This window comes from Pseudophryne corroboree, chromosome 7 (genome assembly GCF_028390025.1).
Source record: "Pseudophryne corroboree isolate aPseCor3 chromosome 7, aPseCor3.hap2, whole genome shotgun sequence".
In the NCBI taxonomy this organism is placed as follows: domain Eukaryota; kingdom Metazoa; phylum Chordata; class Amphibia; order Anura; family Myobatrachidae; genus Pseudophryne; species Pseudophryne corroboree.
In genome coordinates this window covers 491,362,315-491,379,169 of record NC_086450.1, presented here as the reverse complement: position 1 = coordinate 491,379,169, position 16,855 = coordinate 491,362,315, and the positions used below count along the sequence as shown (strand labels likewise).

Below are 16,855 nucleotides of genomic sequence, written 5' to 3'. Positions count from 1 at the left end.
GATAGCTGATATTACAGTTACGGTTAGGCTGTGGTTAGGTTATGGATAGCTGATATTACAGTTACCTTTAGGCTGTGGTTAGGTTATGGATAGCTGATATTACAGTTACGGTTAGGCTGTGGTTAGGTTTAGGGTTAACGTAACATGACTGTACTGGATGGATATTGCATTTTTGATGTGATTGTGACCTTTTACCACAACAACATTCTTTCATTGCCATTCATTGTGCATGGGATGCATTCCAATACTCATAGCGAGGATACCGGCGTCTAGTTACGCCGTGTGCTTGTATAAATGCGGCTACAATCGCAAAAAGTGCTGCTCTCCCATAGGAGGCGTCATTTTCAATTAGAGGACTTCCATCTTTATGACCTGATTGCATCCCTCTCTCAGAAGTGTGCGACACAATCCCATAGGATTCTATTGGACAACACCAAATGGCATTTTCTGAGGTTTGGCTGCATTTTTAACGTTGCTGCATTCCTCCCAGAACGTCCACACTCACACAAGCAAAGGTTTCCTCTGTACCGGCGTTCCGGCATGCAGGTGATGAAAGGGGGAGATTATCACGATTTTTCTTGCAATATTTGCTATTACTCCCCCTAGTATCCATAGTATGAGGCAGTATAGATTGTTCCATGCTGGGAAGGCTGATAGAATGACGTGTAATGAGAGTCATGCCTTTTCCGAGTGAGGACAGGTGCAGACACAGTCACAGTGGGGACTGGCCACTAGTAGAGATGAGCGCCGGAAATTTTTCGGGTTTTGTGTTTTGGTTTTGGGTTCGGTTCCGCGGCCGTGTTTTGGGTTCGACCGCGTTTTGGCAAAACCTCACCGAATTTTTTTTGTCGGATTCGGGTGTGTTTTGGATTCGGGTGTTTTTTTAAAAAAACCCTAAAAAACAGCTTAAATCATAGAATTTGGGGGTAATTTTGATCCCAAAGTATTATTAACCTCAAAAAACATAATTTACACTCATTTTCAGCCTATTCTGAACACATCACACCTCACAATATTATTTTTAGTCCTAAAATTTGCACCGAGGTCGCTGTGTGAGTAAGATAAGCGACCCTAGTGGCCGACACAAACACCGGGCCCATCTAGGAGTGGCACTGCAGTGTCACGCAGGATGGCCCTTCCAAAAAACCCTCCCCAAACAGCACATGACGCAAAGAAAAAAAGAGGCGCAATGAGGTAGCTGACTGTGTGAGTAAGATTAGCGACCCTAGTGGCCGACACAAACACCGGGCACATCTAGGAGTGGCACTGCAGTGTCACGCAGGATGTCCCTTCCAAAAAACCCTCCCCAAACAGCACATGACGCAAAGAAAAAAAGAGGCGCAATGAGGTAGCTGTGTGAGTAAGATTAGCGACCCTAGTGGCCGACACAAACACCGGGCCCATCTAGGAGTGGCACTGCAGTGTCACGCAGGATGTCCCTTCCAAAAAACCCTCCCCAATCAGCACATGATGCAAAGAAAAAGAAAAGAAAAAAGAGGTGCAAGATGGAATTATCCTTGGGCCCTCCCACCCACCCTTATGTTGTATAAACAAAACAGGACATGCACACTTTAACCAACCCATCATTTCAGTGACAGGGTCTGCCACACGACTGTGACTGATATGACGGGTTGGTTTGGACCCCCCCCAAAAAAGAAGCAATTAATCTCTCCTTGCACAAACTGGCTCTACAGAGGCAAGATGTCCACCTCATCTTCACCCTCCGATATATCACCGTGTACATCCCCCTCCTCACAGATTATCAATTCGTCCCCACTGGAATCCACCATCTCAGCTCCCTGTGTACTTTGTGGAGGCAATTGCTGCTGGTCAATGTCTCCGCGGAGGAATTGATTATAATTCATTTTAATGAACATCATCTTCTCCACATTTTCTGGATGTAACCTCGTACGCCGATTGCTGACAAGGTGAGCGGCGGCACTAAACACTCTTTCGGAGTACACACTTGTGGGAGGGCAACTTAGGTAGAATAAAGCCAGTTTGTGCAAGGGCCTCCAAATTGCCTCTTTTTCCTGCCAGTATAAGTACGGACTGTGTGACGTGCCTACTTGGATGCGGTCACTCATATAATCCTCCACCATTCTATCAATGTTGAGAGAATCATATGCAGTGACAGTAGACGACATGTCCGTAATCGTTGTCAGGTCCATCAGTCCGGACCAGATGTCAGCATCAGCAGTCGCTCCAGACTGCCCTGCATCACCGCCAGCGGGTGGGCTCGGAATTCTGAGCCTTTTCCTCGCACCCCCAGTTGCGGGAGAATGTGAAGGAGGAGATGTTGACAGGTCGCGTTCCGCTTGACTTGACAATTTTGTCACCAGCAGGTCTTTCAACCCCAGCAGACCTGTGTCTGCCGGAAAGAGAGATCCAAGGTAGGCTTTAAATCTAGGATCGAGCACGGTGGCCAAAATGTAGTGCTCTGATTTCAACAGATTGACCACCCGTGAATCCTTGTTAAGCGAATTAAGGGCTGCATCCACAAGTCCCACATGCCTAGCGGAATCGCTCCGTGTTAGCTCCTTCTTCAATGCCTCCAGCTTCTTCTGCAAAAGCCTGATGAGGGGAATGACCTGACTCAGGCTGGCAGTGTCTGAACTGACTTCACGTGTGGCAAGTTCAAAGGGCATCAGAACCTTGCACAACGTTGAAATCATTCTCCACTGCACTTGAGACAGGTGCATTCCATCTCCTATATCGTGCTCAATTGTATAGGCTTGAATGGCCTTTTGCTGCTCCTCCAACCTCTGAAGCATATAGAGGGTTGAATTCCACCTCGTTACCACTTCTTGCTTCAGATGATGGCAGGGCAGGTTCAGTAGTTTTTGGTGGTGCTCCAGTCTTCTGTACGTGGTGCCTGTACGCCGAAAGTGTCCCGCAATTTTTCTGGCCACCGACAGCATCTCTTGCACGCCCCTGTCGTTTTTTAAAAAATTCTGCACCACCAAATTCAAGGTATGTGCAAAACATGGGACGTGCTGGAATTTGCCCATATTTAATGCACACACAATATTGCTGGCGTTGTCCGATGCCACAAATCCACAGGAGAGTCCAATTGGGGTAAGCCATTCCGCGATGATCTTCCTCAGTTGCCGTAAGAGGTTTTCAGCTGTGTGCGTATTCTGGAAAGCGGTGATACAAAGCGTAGCCTGCCTAGGAAAGAGTTGGCGTTTGCGAGATGCTGCTACTGGTGCCGCCGCTGCTGTTCTTGCGGCGGGAGTCCATACATCTACCCAGTGGGCTGTCACAGTCATATAGTCCTGACCCTGCCCTGCTCCACTTGTCCACATGTCCGTGGTTAAGTGGACATTGGGTACAACTGCATTTTTTAGGACACTGGTGAGTCTTTTTCTGACGTCCGTGTACATTCTCGGTATCGCCTGCCTAGAGAAGTGGAACCTAGATGGTATTTGGTAACGGGGGCACACTGCCTCAATAAATTGTCTAGTTCCCTGTGAACTAACGGCGGATACCGGACGCACGTCTAACACCAACATAGTTGTCAAGGACTCAGTTATCCGCTTTGCAGTAGGATGACTGCTGTGATATTTCATCTTCCTCGCAAAGGACTGTTGAACAGTCAATTGCTTACTGGAAGTAGTACAAGTGGGCTTACGACTTCCCCTCTGGGATGACCATCGACTCCCAGCGGCAACAACAGCAGCGCCAGCAGCAGTAGGCGTTACACGCAAGGATGCATCGGAGGAATCCCAGGCAGGAGAGGACTCGTCAGACTTGCCAGTGACATGGCCTGCAGGACTATTGGCATTCCTGGGGAAGGAGGAAATTGACACTGAGGGAGTTGGTGGGGTGGTTTGCGTGAGCTTGGTTACAAGAGGAAGGGATTTACTGGTCAGTGGACTGCTTCCGCTGTCACCCAAAGTTTTTGAACTTGTCACTGACTTATTATGAATGCGCTGCAGGTGACGTATAAGGGAGGATGTTCCGAGGTGGTTAACGTCCTTACCCCTACTTATTACAGCTTGACAAAGGGAACACACGGCTTGACACCTGTTGTCCGCATTTCTGGTGAAATACCTCCACACCGAAGAGCTGATTTTTTTGGTATTTTCACCTGGCATGTCAACGGCCATATTCCTCCCACGGACAACAGGTGTCTCCCCGGGTGCCTGACTTAAACAAACCACCTCACCATCAGAATCCTCCTGGTCAATTTCCTCCCCAGCGCCAGCAACACCCATATCCTCCTCATCCTGGTGTACTTCAACACTGACATCTTCAATCTGACTATCAGGAACTGGACTGCGGGTGCTCCTTCCAGCACTTGCAGGGGGCATGCAAATAGTGGAAGGCGCATGCTCTTCACGTCCAGTGTTGGGAAGGTCAGGCATCGCAAACGACACAATTGGACTCTCCTTGTGGATTTGGGATTTCAAAGAACGCACAGTTCTTTGCGGTGCTTTTGCCAGCTTGAGTCTTTTCAGTTTTCTAGCGAGAGGCTGAGTGCTTCCATCCTCATGTGAAGCTGAACCACTAGCCATGAACATAGGCCAGGGCCTCAGCCGTTCCTTGCCACTCCGTGTGGTAAATGGCATATTGGCAAGTTTACGCTTCTCCTCCGACAATTTTATTTTAGGTTTTGGAGTCCTTTTTTTTCTGATATTTGGTGTTTTGGATTTGACATGCTCTGTACTATGACATTGGGCATCGGCCTTGGCAGACGACGTTGCTGGCATTTCATCGTCTCGGCCATGACTAGTGGCAGCAGCTTCAGCACGAGGTGGAAGTGGATCTTGATCTTTCCCTAATTTTGGAACCTCAACTTTTTTGTTCTCCATATTTTATAGGCAGAACTAAAAGGCACCTCAGGTAAACAATGGAGATGGATGGATTGGATACTAGTATACAATTATGGACGGACTGCCACGGTTAGGTGGTATAAAAAAACCACGGTTAGGTGGTATATATTATAATAATAATACAATTATGGATGGACGGACTGCCTGCCGACTGCCGACACAGAGGTAGCCACAGCCGTGAACTACCGCACTGTACACTGGTTGATAAAGAGATAGTAGTATACTCGTAACAACTAGTATGACACTATGACGACGGTATAAAGAATGAAAAAAAAACCACGGTTAGGTGGTATATATTATAATAATAATACAATTATGGATGGACGGACTGCCTGCCGACTGCCGACACAGAGGTAGCCACAGCCGTGAACTACCGCACTGTACACTGGTTGATAAAGAGATAGTAGTATACTCGTAACAATTAGGATGACACTATGACGGTATAAAGAATGAAAAAAAAACCACGGTTAGGTGGTAGGTATATAATAATAAATAATACAATTCTGGTCGGACGGACTGCCTGCCGTGTGCCGACACAGAGGTAGCCACAGCCGTGAACTACCGCACTGTACACTGGTTGATAAAGAGATAGTAGTATACTCGTAACAATTAGGATGACACTATGACGGTATAAAGAATGAAAAAAAAAACACGGTTAGGTGGTAGGTATATAATAATAAATAATACAATTCTGGTCGGACGGACTGCCTGCCGTGTGCCGACACAGAGGTAGCCACAGCCGTGAACTACCGCACTGTACACTGGTTGATAAAGAGATAGTAGTATACTCGTAACAATTAGGATGACACTATGACGGTATAAAGAATGAAAAAAAAACCACGGTTAGGTGGTAGGTATATAATAATAAATAATACAATTCTGGTCGGACGGACTGCCTGCCGTGTGCCGACACAGAGGTAGCCACAGCCGTGAACTACCGCACTGTACACTGGTTGATAAAGAGATAGTAGTATACTCGTAACAATTAGGATGACACTATGACGGTATAAAGAATGAAAAAAAAACCACGGTTAGGTGGTAGGTATATAATAATAAATAATACAATTCTGGTCGGACGGACTGCCTGCCGTGTGCCGACACAGAGGTAGCCACAGCCGTGAACTACCGCACTGTACACTGGTTGATAAAGAGATAGTAGTATACTCGTAACAATTAGGATGACACTATGACGGTATAAAGAATGAAAAAAAAACCACGGTTAGGTGGTAGGTATATAATAATAAATAATACAATTCTGGTCGGACGGACTGCCTGCCGTGTGCCGACACAGAGGTAGCCACAGCCGTGAACTACCGCACTGTACACTGGTTGATAAAGAGATAGTAGTATACTCGTAACAATTAGGATGACACTATGACGGTATAAAGAATGAAAAAAAAACCACGGTTAGGTGGTAGGTATATAATAATAAATAATACAATTCTGGTCGGACGGACTGCCTGCCGTGTGCCGACACAGAGGTAGCCACAGCCGTGAACTACCGCACTGTACACTGGTTGATAAAGAGATAGTAGTATACTCGTAACAATTAGGATGAAACTATGACGGTATAAAGAATGAAAAAAAAACCACGGTTAGGTGGTAGGTATATAATAATAAATAATACAATTCTGGTCGGACGGACTGCCTGCCGTGTGCCGACACAGAGGTAGCCACAGCCGTGAACTACCGCACTGTACTGTGTCTGCTGCTAATATAGACTGGTTGATATTTAAAGAGATATTAGTAGTATACAACAATACTATACTGGTGGTCAGGCACTGGTCACCACTCCTGCAGCAAAAGTGTGCACTGTTAATTAATATAATTGTACTCCTGGCTCCTGCTAACAACCTGCAGTGCTCCCCAGTCTCCCCCACAATTAATTATAAGCTTTTAATTTATACATTGATGACTGTGCAGCACACTGGGCTGAGCTGAGTGCACACAGACTGAGTCACACTGTGTGACTGACTGTGCTGTGTATCGTTTTTTTTTTCAGGCAGAGAACGGATATAGCAGAGAGAAGTGAACGGATATATTATATTAAATAAAAGTTAACTAGCAACTGCACTGGTCACTGACTGTGGTAAACTAACTCTGTCTGCGACTCTGCACAATCTCTCTCTATCTAATCTATCTATCTCTATTCTAATGGAGAGGACGCCAGACACGTCCTCTCCCTATCAATCTCAATGCACGAGTGAAAATGGCGGCGACGCGCGGCTCCTTATATAGAATCCGAGTCTCGCGATAGAATCCGAGCCTCGCGAGAATCCGACAGCGTCATGATGACGTTCGGGCGCGCTCGGGTTAACCGAGCAAGGCGGGAAGATCCGAGTCGCTCGGACCCGTGGAAAAAAAAGTGAAGTTCGTGCGGGTTCGGATTCAAAGAAACCGAACCCGCTCATCTCTAGCCACTAGGTGGGAGTGACGGGGGAAGCAGCCAGTGGATGTGGATGGTTCTGAGTGCAGATAGTAGACGGTGACGTAGAGATATGGACAGTGGTGGGATTCAGCCGGTTCGCACCGGTTCTTCAGAACCGATACCTAAAGTTAGGTATGGTTCTTAGAGCCGGTTGCTAATTGCGTGGGTGCTCCCGGGCCCGAGCACCTATGGACCGCGAGGAGCACCCATGGAATCTGCCGCTGCCCCAGTAGCGCTAGCCGCCGCTGCCCCCGCAGTAGATTGAGACACGCTGGGGGCTGCGGAAGTGCTTCTGTACCATAGCAATGTAAAAAAAAACAACCAAAAATGGCCGCCGCCAAGGAGGAGACAGATGCTAGAGGTCACATTTGACCTCTAGCACCTGTCTCCTCGGCGGCGGGCATTTTAAGAGGGTGTTTTTTTTACACTGCTGTGACTGCTATGGTACAGAAGCGCTTCCGCAGCCCCCAGCGCGTCTCAATCTACTGCGGGGGCTGCGGGGGCTAGCAGTAACCACTGAAGTCCGCACCCACCCTTCTCAACTTTACTGGGGCAGCGGCCAGGAGATACCTGGCAACACGCAGGAAACCCCTGACAACGCACAGGAGACCCCCTAGCAACATGCATGAAACCCCTGGCAACGCACAGGAGACCCCTAGCAACATGCATGAAACCCCTGGCAACGCACAGGAGAACCCTAGAAACGCGCATGAAACCCCTGGCAACGCACAGGAGACCCCTAGCAACATGCATGAAACCCCTGGCAACGCACAGGAGACCCCTAGCAACATGCATGAAACCCCTGGCAACGCACAGGAGACCCCTAGCAACGCGCATGAAACCCCTGGCAACGCACAGGAGACCCCAGGCAATGTAAGTCGCATTATTGTGTGTGGGCATAAAATGGTGTCAGGACCATAACTGTGTGTATCATAATATGTAATTGGCATTACAGTGTGTGGCATAACGCATAATGGGTGTTACTTGAGTATTAAATGCATGAATTATTAAACTACCTTTCGGTATACTTAAAATGGTCATTAGGACATAGAACCGGTTGTTAATTTATTTGAATCCCACCAATGGATATGGAGCAGGCTGGAGGGATGTTCTGGCCGAGCACGGCTTGTACTGTATATTGTATTACAGAAATCCTGCTGTCCTTTTATTAGTACATACAGACACTTATGTCTTGCAGGGAGACTCCGGGGGACCTCTGGTGTGTAAGGTGCAGGGAGCCTGGTACCAAGTTGGCATTGTAAGCTGGGGTGTCGGTTGTGCGCTTATAAACCGCCCCGGTGTGAACACCCTCGTGTCCGCCTATCAGTCATGGATCCAGGGCTATGTGTCAGACCTGATGTTTACCCATCTAGCAAATATCCCCAAGCCAGCAATGGATTGTGACCAGGCCAGCGGGATCGTCACAGGTGAGGAGGGAGACTGACATCGTTAATAACTAAGTGATGGAATGGGAACTGCTTTTTTGTTTTTAAATTTTACACTGTAATAATAAAGTATAGGTTACTGTAGGTTGCTGTAGGTGATTTTACACTTACAATAATATTATTAAACCATAGGAGAAATATGAATGAAATAAATCATTTGGGAATAGATGTTTATTTCTGGTGAAAAAGATTTCTGAAGGAGACAAAGAAAACAATATTTAAAAAAATGAAAAATATCTGATTCCCGTTGTGAGAACCCCCACTTTATCCAATGATATATAAAAGTCAGAGGTCAAACCAAATAGATACCATAGCCATAATTAGGAGTAGTATTTAAACCCGCTGGCGTCCATACTACTTTGATGGCGGGTGCACTGCGCATGATTGACCGGCTGCGGCTATTTGAGGGGCGAAGCGGGGGCGGCGATGGGGATCGCACCAGTTTTGAAGGAAAGCAGAGGCCAGGGTCCGGCCTAAGCAGAATACCTGGCGCTTGCAGAGGAGTAGCACTTTTTTTGCTTTGCTGCTGCGTCCAAAGACCCCCTATATCTGGCGAATATTCTCCCAGTAAAATTCACTCCCAGACTAGGTTACAAAAGAGCAAGCGAATAACTATTACAATTAATATAATTTGTGGAATTGTAATAGTATTAGAGATGAGCGCCTGAAATTTTTCGGGTTTTGTGTTTTGGTTTTGGGTTCGGTTCCGCGGCCGTGTTTTGGGTTCGAACGCGTTTTGGCAAAACCTCACCGAATTTTTTTTGTCGGATTCGGGTGTGTTTTGGATTCGGGTGTTTTTTTCAAAAAACACTAAAAAACAGCTTAAATCATAGAATTTGGGGGTCATTTTGATCCCAAAGTATTATTAACCTCAAAAACCATAATTTACACTCATTTTCAGTCTATTCTGAATACCTCACACCTCACAATATTATTTTTAGTCCTAAAATTTGCACCGAGGTCGCTGTGTGAGTAAGATAAGCGACCCTAGTGGCCGACACAAACACCGGGCCCATCTAGGAGTGGCACTGCAGTGTCACGCAGGATGTCCCTTCCAAAAAACCCTCCCCAAACAGCACATGACGCAAAGAAAAAAAGAGGCGCAATGAGGTAGCTGTGTGAGTAAGATTAGCGACCCTAGTGGCCGACACAAACACCGGGCCCATCTAGGAGTGGCACTGCAGTGTCACGCAGGATGGCCCTTCCAAAAAACCCTCCCCAAACAGCACATGACGCAAAGAAAAAAAGAGGCGCAATGAGGTAGCTGACTGTGTGAGTAAGATTAGCGACCCTAGTGGCCGACACAAACACCGGGCACATCTAGGAGTGGCACTGCAGTGTCACGCAGGATGTCCCTTCCAAAAAACCCTCCCCAAACAGCACATGACGCAAAGAAAAAAAGAGGCGCAATGAGGTAGCTGTGTGAGTAAGATTAGCGACCCTAGTGGCCGACACAAACACCGGGCCCATCTAGGAGTGGCACTGCAGTGTCACGCAGGGTGTCCCTTCCAAAAAACCCACCCCAATCAGCACATGATGCAAAGAAAAAGAAAAGAAAAAAGAGGTGCAAGATGGAATTATCCTTGGGCCCTCCCACCCACCCTTATGTTGTATAAACAAAACAGGACATGCACACTTTAACCAACCCATCATTTCAGTGACAGGGTCTGCCACACGACTGTGACTGATATGACGGGTTGGTTTGGACCCCCCCCAAAAAAGAAGCAATTAATCTCTCCTTGCACAAACTGGCTCTACAGAGGCAAGATGTCCACCTCATCTTCACCCTCCGATATATCACCGTGTACATCCCCCTCCTCACAGATTATCAATTCGTCCCCACTGGAATCCACCATCTCAGCTCCCTGTGTACTTTGTGGAGGCAATTGCTGCTGGTCAATGTCTCCGCGGAGGAATTGATTATAATTCATTTTAATGAACATCATCTTCTCCACATTTTCTGGATGTAACCTCGTACGCCGATTGCTGACAAGGTGAGCGGCGGCACTAAACACTCTTTCGGAGTACACACTTGTGGGAGGGCAACTTAGGTAGAATAAAGCCAGTTTGTGCAAGGGCCTCCAAATTGCCTCTTTTTCCTGCCAGTATAAGTACGGACTGTGTGACGTGCCTACTTGGATGCGGTCACTCATATAATCCTCCACCATTCTATCAATGTTGAGAGAATCATATGCAGTGACAGTAGACGACATGTCCGTAATCGTTGTCAGGTCCTTCAGTCCGGACCAGATGTCAGCATCAGCAGTCGCTCCAGACTGCCCTGCATCACCGCCAGCGGGTGGGCTCGGAATTCTGAGCCTTTTCCTCGCACCCCCAGTTGCGGGAGAATGTGAAGGAGGAGATGTTGACAGGTCGCGTTCCGCTTGACTTGACAATTTTGTCACCAGCAGGTCTTTCAACCCCAGCAGACCTGTGTCTGCCGGAAAGAGAGATCCAAGGTAGGCTTTAAATCTAGGATCGAGCACGGTGGCCAAAATGTAGTGCTCTGATTTCAACAGATTGACCACCCGTGAATCCTTGTTAAGCGAATTAAGGGCTGCATCCACAAGTCCCACATGCCTAGCGGAATCGCTCCGTGTTAGCTCCTCCTTCAATGCCTCCAGCTTCTTCTGCAAAAGCCTGATGAGGGGAATGACCTGACTCAGGCTGGCAGTGTCTGAACTGACTTCACGTGTGGCAAGTTCAAAGGGCATCAGAACCTTGCACAACGTTGAAATCATTCTCCACTGCACTTGAGACAGGTGCATTCCACCTACTATATCGTGCTTAATTGTATAGGCTTGAATGGCCTTTTGCTGCTCCTCCAACCTCTGAAGCATATAGAGGGTTGAATTCCACCTCGTTACCACTTCTTGCTTCAGATGATGGCAGGGCAGGTTCAGTAGTTTTTGGTGGTGCTCCAGTTTTCTATACGTGGTGCCTGTACGCCGAAAGTGTCCCGCAATTCTTCTGGCCACCGACAGCATCTCTTGCACGCCCCTGTCGTTTTTTAAAAAATTCTGCACCACCAAATTCAAGGTATGTGCAAAACATGGGACGTGCTGGAATTGGCCCAGATTTAATGCACACACAATATTGCTGGCGTTGTCCGATGCCACAAATCCACAGGAGAGTCCAATTGGGGTAAGCCATTCCGCGATGATCTTCCTCAGTTGCCGTAAGAGGTTTTCAGCTGTGTGCGTATTCTGGAAAGCGGTGATACAAAGCGTAGCCTGCCTAGGAAAGAGTTGGCGTTTGCGAGATGCTGCTACTGGTGCCGCCGCTGCTGTTCTTGCGGCGGGAGTCCATACATCTACCCAGTGGGCTGTCACAGTCATATAGTCCTGACCCTGCCCTGCTCCACTTGTCCACATGTCCGTGGTTAAGTGGACATTGGGTACAGCTGCATTTTTTAGGACACTGGTGACTCTTTTTCTGAGGTCTGTGTACATTTTCGGTATCGCCTGCCTAGAGAAATGGAACCTAGATGGTATTTGGTACCGGGGACACAGTACCTCCAACAAGTCTCTAGTTGGCTCTGCAGTAATGATGGATACCGGAACCACGTTTCTCACCACCCAGGATGCCAAGGCCTCAGTTATCCGCTTTGCAGTAGGATGACTGCTGTGATATTTCATCTTCCTCGCAAAGGACTGTTGAACAGTCAATTGCTTACTGGAAGTAGTACAAGTGGGCTTACGACTTCCCCTCTGGGATGACCATCGACTCCCAGCGGCAACAACAGCAGCGCCAGCAGCAGTAGGCGTTACACGCAAGGATGCATCGGAGGAATCCCAGGCAGGAGAGGACTCGTCAGACTTGCCAGTGACATGGCCTGCAGGACTATTGGCATTCCTGGGGAAGGAGGAAATTGACACTGAGGGAGTTGGTGGGGTGGTTTGCGTGAGCTTGGTTACAAGAGGAAGGGATTTACTGGTCAGTGGACTGCTTCCGCTGTCACCCAAAGTTTTTGAACTTGTCACTGACTTATTATGAATGCGCTGCAGGTGACGTATAAGGGAGGATGTTCCGAGGTGGTTAACGTCCTTACCCCTACTTATTACAGCTTGACAAAGGGAACACACGGCTTGACACCTGTTGTCCGCATTTGTGGTGAAATACCTCCACACCGAAGAGCTGATTTTTTTGGTATTTTCACCTGGCATGTCAACGGCCATATTCCTCCCACGGACAACAGGTGTCTCCCCGGGTGCCTGACTTAAACAAACCACCTCACCATCAGAATCCTCCTGGTCAATTTCCTCCCCAGCGCCAGCAACACCCATATCCTCCTCATCCTGGTGTACTTCAACACTGACATCTTCAATCTGACTATCAGGAACTGGACTGCGGGTGCTCCTTCCAGCACTTGCAGGGGGCATGCAAATAGTGGAAGGCGCATGCTCTTCACGTCCAGTGTTGGGAAGGTCAGGCATCGCAAACGACACAATTGGACTCTCCTTGTGGATTTGGGATTTCAAAGAACGCACAGTTCTTTGCGGTGCTTTTGCCAGCTTGAGTCTTTTCAGTTTTCTAGCGAGAGGCTGAGTGCTTCCATCCTCATGTGAAGCTGAACCACTAGCCATGAACATAGGCCAGGGCCTCAGCCGTTCCTTGCCACTCCGTGTGGTAAATGGCATATTGGCAAGTTTACGCTTCTCCTCCGACAATTTTATTTTAGGTTTTGGAGTCCTTTTTTTTCTGATATTTGGTGTTTTGGATTTGACATGCTCTGTACTATGACATTGGGCATCGGCCTTGGCAGACGACGTTGCTGGCATTTCATCGTCTCGGCCATGACTAGTGGCAGCAGCTTCAGCACGAGGTGGAAGTGGATCTTGATCTTTCCCTAATTTTGGAACCTCAACTTTTTTGTTCTCCATATTTTATAGGCAGAACTAAAAGGCACCTCAGGTAAACAATGGAGATGGATGGATTGGATACTAGTATACAATTATGGACGGACTGCCACGGTTAGGTGGTATAAAAAAACCACGGTTAGGTGGTATATATTATAATAATAATACAATTATGGATGGACGGACTGCCTGCCGACTGCCGACACAGAGGTAGCCACAGCCGTGAACTACCGCACTGTACACTGGTTGATAAAGAGATAGTAGTATACTCGTAACAATTAGGATGACACTATGACGGTATAAAGAATGAAAAAAAAACCACGGTTAGGTGGTAGGTATATAATAATAAATAATACAATTCTGGTCGGACGGACTGCCTGCCGTGTGCCGACACAGAGGTAGCCACAGCCGTGAACTACCGCACTGTACACTGGTTGATAAAGAGATAGTAGTATACTCGTAACAATTAGGATGACACTATGACGGTATAAAGAATGAAAAAAAAAACCACGGTTAGGTGGTAGGTATATAATAATAAATAATACAATTCTGGTCGGACGGACTGCCTGCCGTGTGCCGACACAGAGGTAGCCACAGCCGTGAACTACCGCACTGTACACTGGTTGATAAAGAGATAGTAGTATACTCGTAACAATTAGGATGACACTATGACGGTATAAAGAATGAAAAAAAAACCACGGTTAGGTGGTAGGTATATAATAATAAATAATACAATTCTGGTCGGACGGACTGCCTGCCGTGTGCCGACACAGAGGTAGCCACAGCCGTGAACTACCGCACTGTACACTGGTTGATAAAGAGATAGTAGTATACTCGTAACAATTAGGATGACACTATGACGGTATAAAGAATGAAAAAAAAAACCACGGTTAGGTGGTAGGTATATAATAATAAATAATACAATTCTGGTCGGACGGACTGCCTGCCGTGTGCCGACACAGAGGTAGCCACAGCCGTGAACTACCGCACTGTACACTGGTTGATAAAGAGATAGTAGTATACTCGTAACAACTAGTATGACACTATGACGACGGTATAAAGAATGAAAAAAAAACCACGGTTAGGTGGTATATATTATAATAATAATACAATTCTGGTCGGACGGACTGCCTGCCGTGTGCCGACACAGAGGTAGCCACAGCCGTGAACTACCGCACTGTACACTGGTTGATAAAGAGATAGTAGTATACTCGTAACAACTAGTATGACACTATGACGACGGTATAAAGAATGAAAAAAAAACCACGGTTAGGTGGTATATATTATAATAATAATACAATTCTGGTCGGACGGACTGCCTGCCGTGTGCCGACACAGAGGTAGCCACAGCCGTGAACTACCGCACTGTACACTGGTTGATAAAGAGATAGTAGTATACTCGTAACAATTAGGATGACACTATGACGGTATAAAGAATGAAAAAAAAACCACGGTTAGGTGGTAGGTATATAATAATAAATAATACAATTCTGGTCGGACGGACTGCCTGCCGTGTGCCGACACAGAGGTAGCCACAGCCGTGAACTACCGCACTGTACACTGGTTGATAAAGAGATAGTAGTATACTCGTAACAATTAGGATGACACTATGACGGTATAAAGAATGAAAAAAAAACCACGGTTAGGTGGTAGGTATATAATAATAAATAATACAATTCTGGTCGGACGGACTGCCTGCCGTGTGCCGACACAGAGGTAGCCACAGCCGTGAACTACCGCACTGTACACTGGTTGATAAAGAGATAGTAGTATACTCGTAACAACTAGTATGACACTATGACGACGGTATAAAGAATGAAAAAAAAACCACGGTTAGGTGGTATATATTATAATAATAATACAATTCTGGTCGGACGGACTGCCTGCCGTGTGCCGACACAGAGGTAGCCACAGCCGTGAACTACCGCACTGTACACTGGTTGATAAAGAGATAGTAGTATACTCGTAACAATTAGGATGACACTATGACGGTATAAAGAATGAAAAAAAAACCACGGTTAGGTGGTAGGTATATAATAATAAATAATACAATTCTGGTCGGACGGACTGCCTGCCGTGTGCCGACACAGAGGTAGCCACAGCCGTGAACTACCGCACTGTACACTGGTTGATAAAGAGATAGTAGTATACTCGTAACAATTAGGATGACACTATGACGGTATAAAGAATGAAAAAAAAACCACGGTTAGGTGGTAGGTATATAATAATAAATAATACAATTCTGGTCGGACGGACTGCCTGCCGTGTGCCGACACAGAGGTAGCCACAGCCGTGAACTACCGCACTGTACACTGGTTGATAAAGAGATAGTAGTATACTCGTAACAACTAGTATGACACTATGACGACGGTATAAAGAATGAAAAAAAAAACACGGTTAGGTGGTATATATTATAATAATAATACAATTCTGGTCGGACGGACTGCCTGCCGTGTGCCGACACAGAGGTAGCCACAGCCGTGAACTACCGCACTGTACACTGGTTGATAAAGAGATAGTAGTATACTCGTAACAATTAGGATGACACTATGACGGTATAAAGAATGAAAAAAAAACCACGGTTAGGTGGTAGGTATATAATAATAAATAATACAATTCTGGTCGGACGGACTGCCTGCCGTGTGCCGACACAGAGGTAGCCACAGCCGTGAACTACCGCACTGTACACTGGTTGATAAAGAGATAGTAGTATACTCGTAACAATTAGGATGACACTATGACGGTATAAAGAATGAAAAAAAAACCACGGTTAGGTGGTAGGTATATAATAATAAATAATACAATTCTGGTCGGACGGACTGCCTGCCGTGTGCCGACACAGAGGTAGCCACAGCCGTGAACTACCGCACTGTACACTGGTTGATAAAGAGATAGTAGTATACTCGTAACAATTAGGATGACACTATGACGGTATAAAGAATGAAAAAAAAACCACGGTTAGGTGGTAGGTATATAATAATAAATAATACAATTCTGGTCGGACGGACTGCCTGCCGTGTGCCGACACAGAGGTAGCCACAGCCGTGAACTACCGCACTGTACACTGGTTGATAAAGAGATAGTAGTATACTCGTAACAATTAGGATGACACTATGACGGTATAAAGAATGAAAAAAAAACCACGGTTAGGTGGTAGGTATATAATAATAAATAATACAATTCTGGTCGGACGGACTGCCTGCCGTGTGCCGACACAGAGGTAGCCACAGCCGTGAACTACCGCACTGTACTGTGTCTGCTGCTAATATAGACTGGTTGATATTT

At 46.6% G+C, this 16,855-nt stretch overlaps 1 protein-coding gene across 3 annotated transcripts in view; it reads left to right on the top strand.

Moving 5' to 3' along the window:
• Window positions 1–16,855, top strand: part of LOC134945708 (transmembrane protease serine 9-like) — a 206,924-nt gene that overhangs the window by 156,108 nt on the left and 33,961 nt on the right. For 2 of the 3 annotated variants that reach the window (XM_063935156.1, XM_063935157.1), the window contains one exon: window positions 8,465–8,693. In XM_063935156.1, coding sequence (XP_063791226.1) covers window positions 8,465–8,693 — 229 coding nt within the window. Of the gene's footprint in view, window positions 1–7,667; window positions 8,140–8,464; window positions 8,694–16,855 lie in introns of those variants that run through there. The other variant, XM_063935155.1, reaches the window with a different exon arrangement.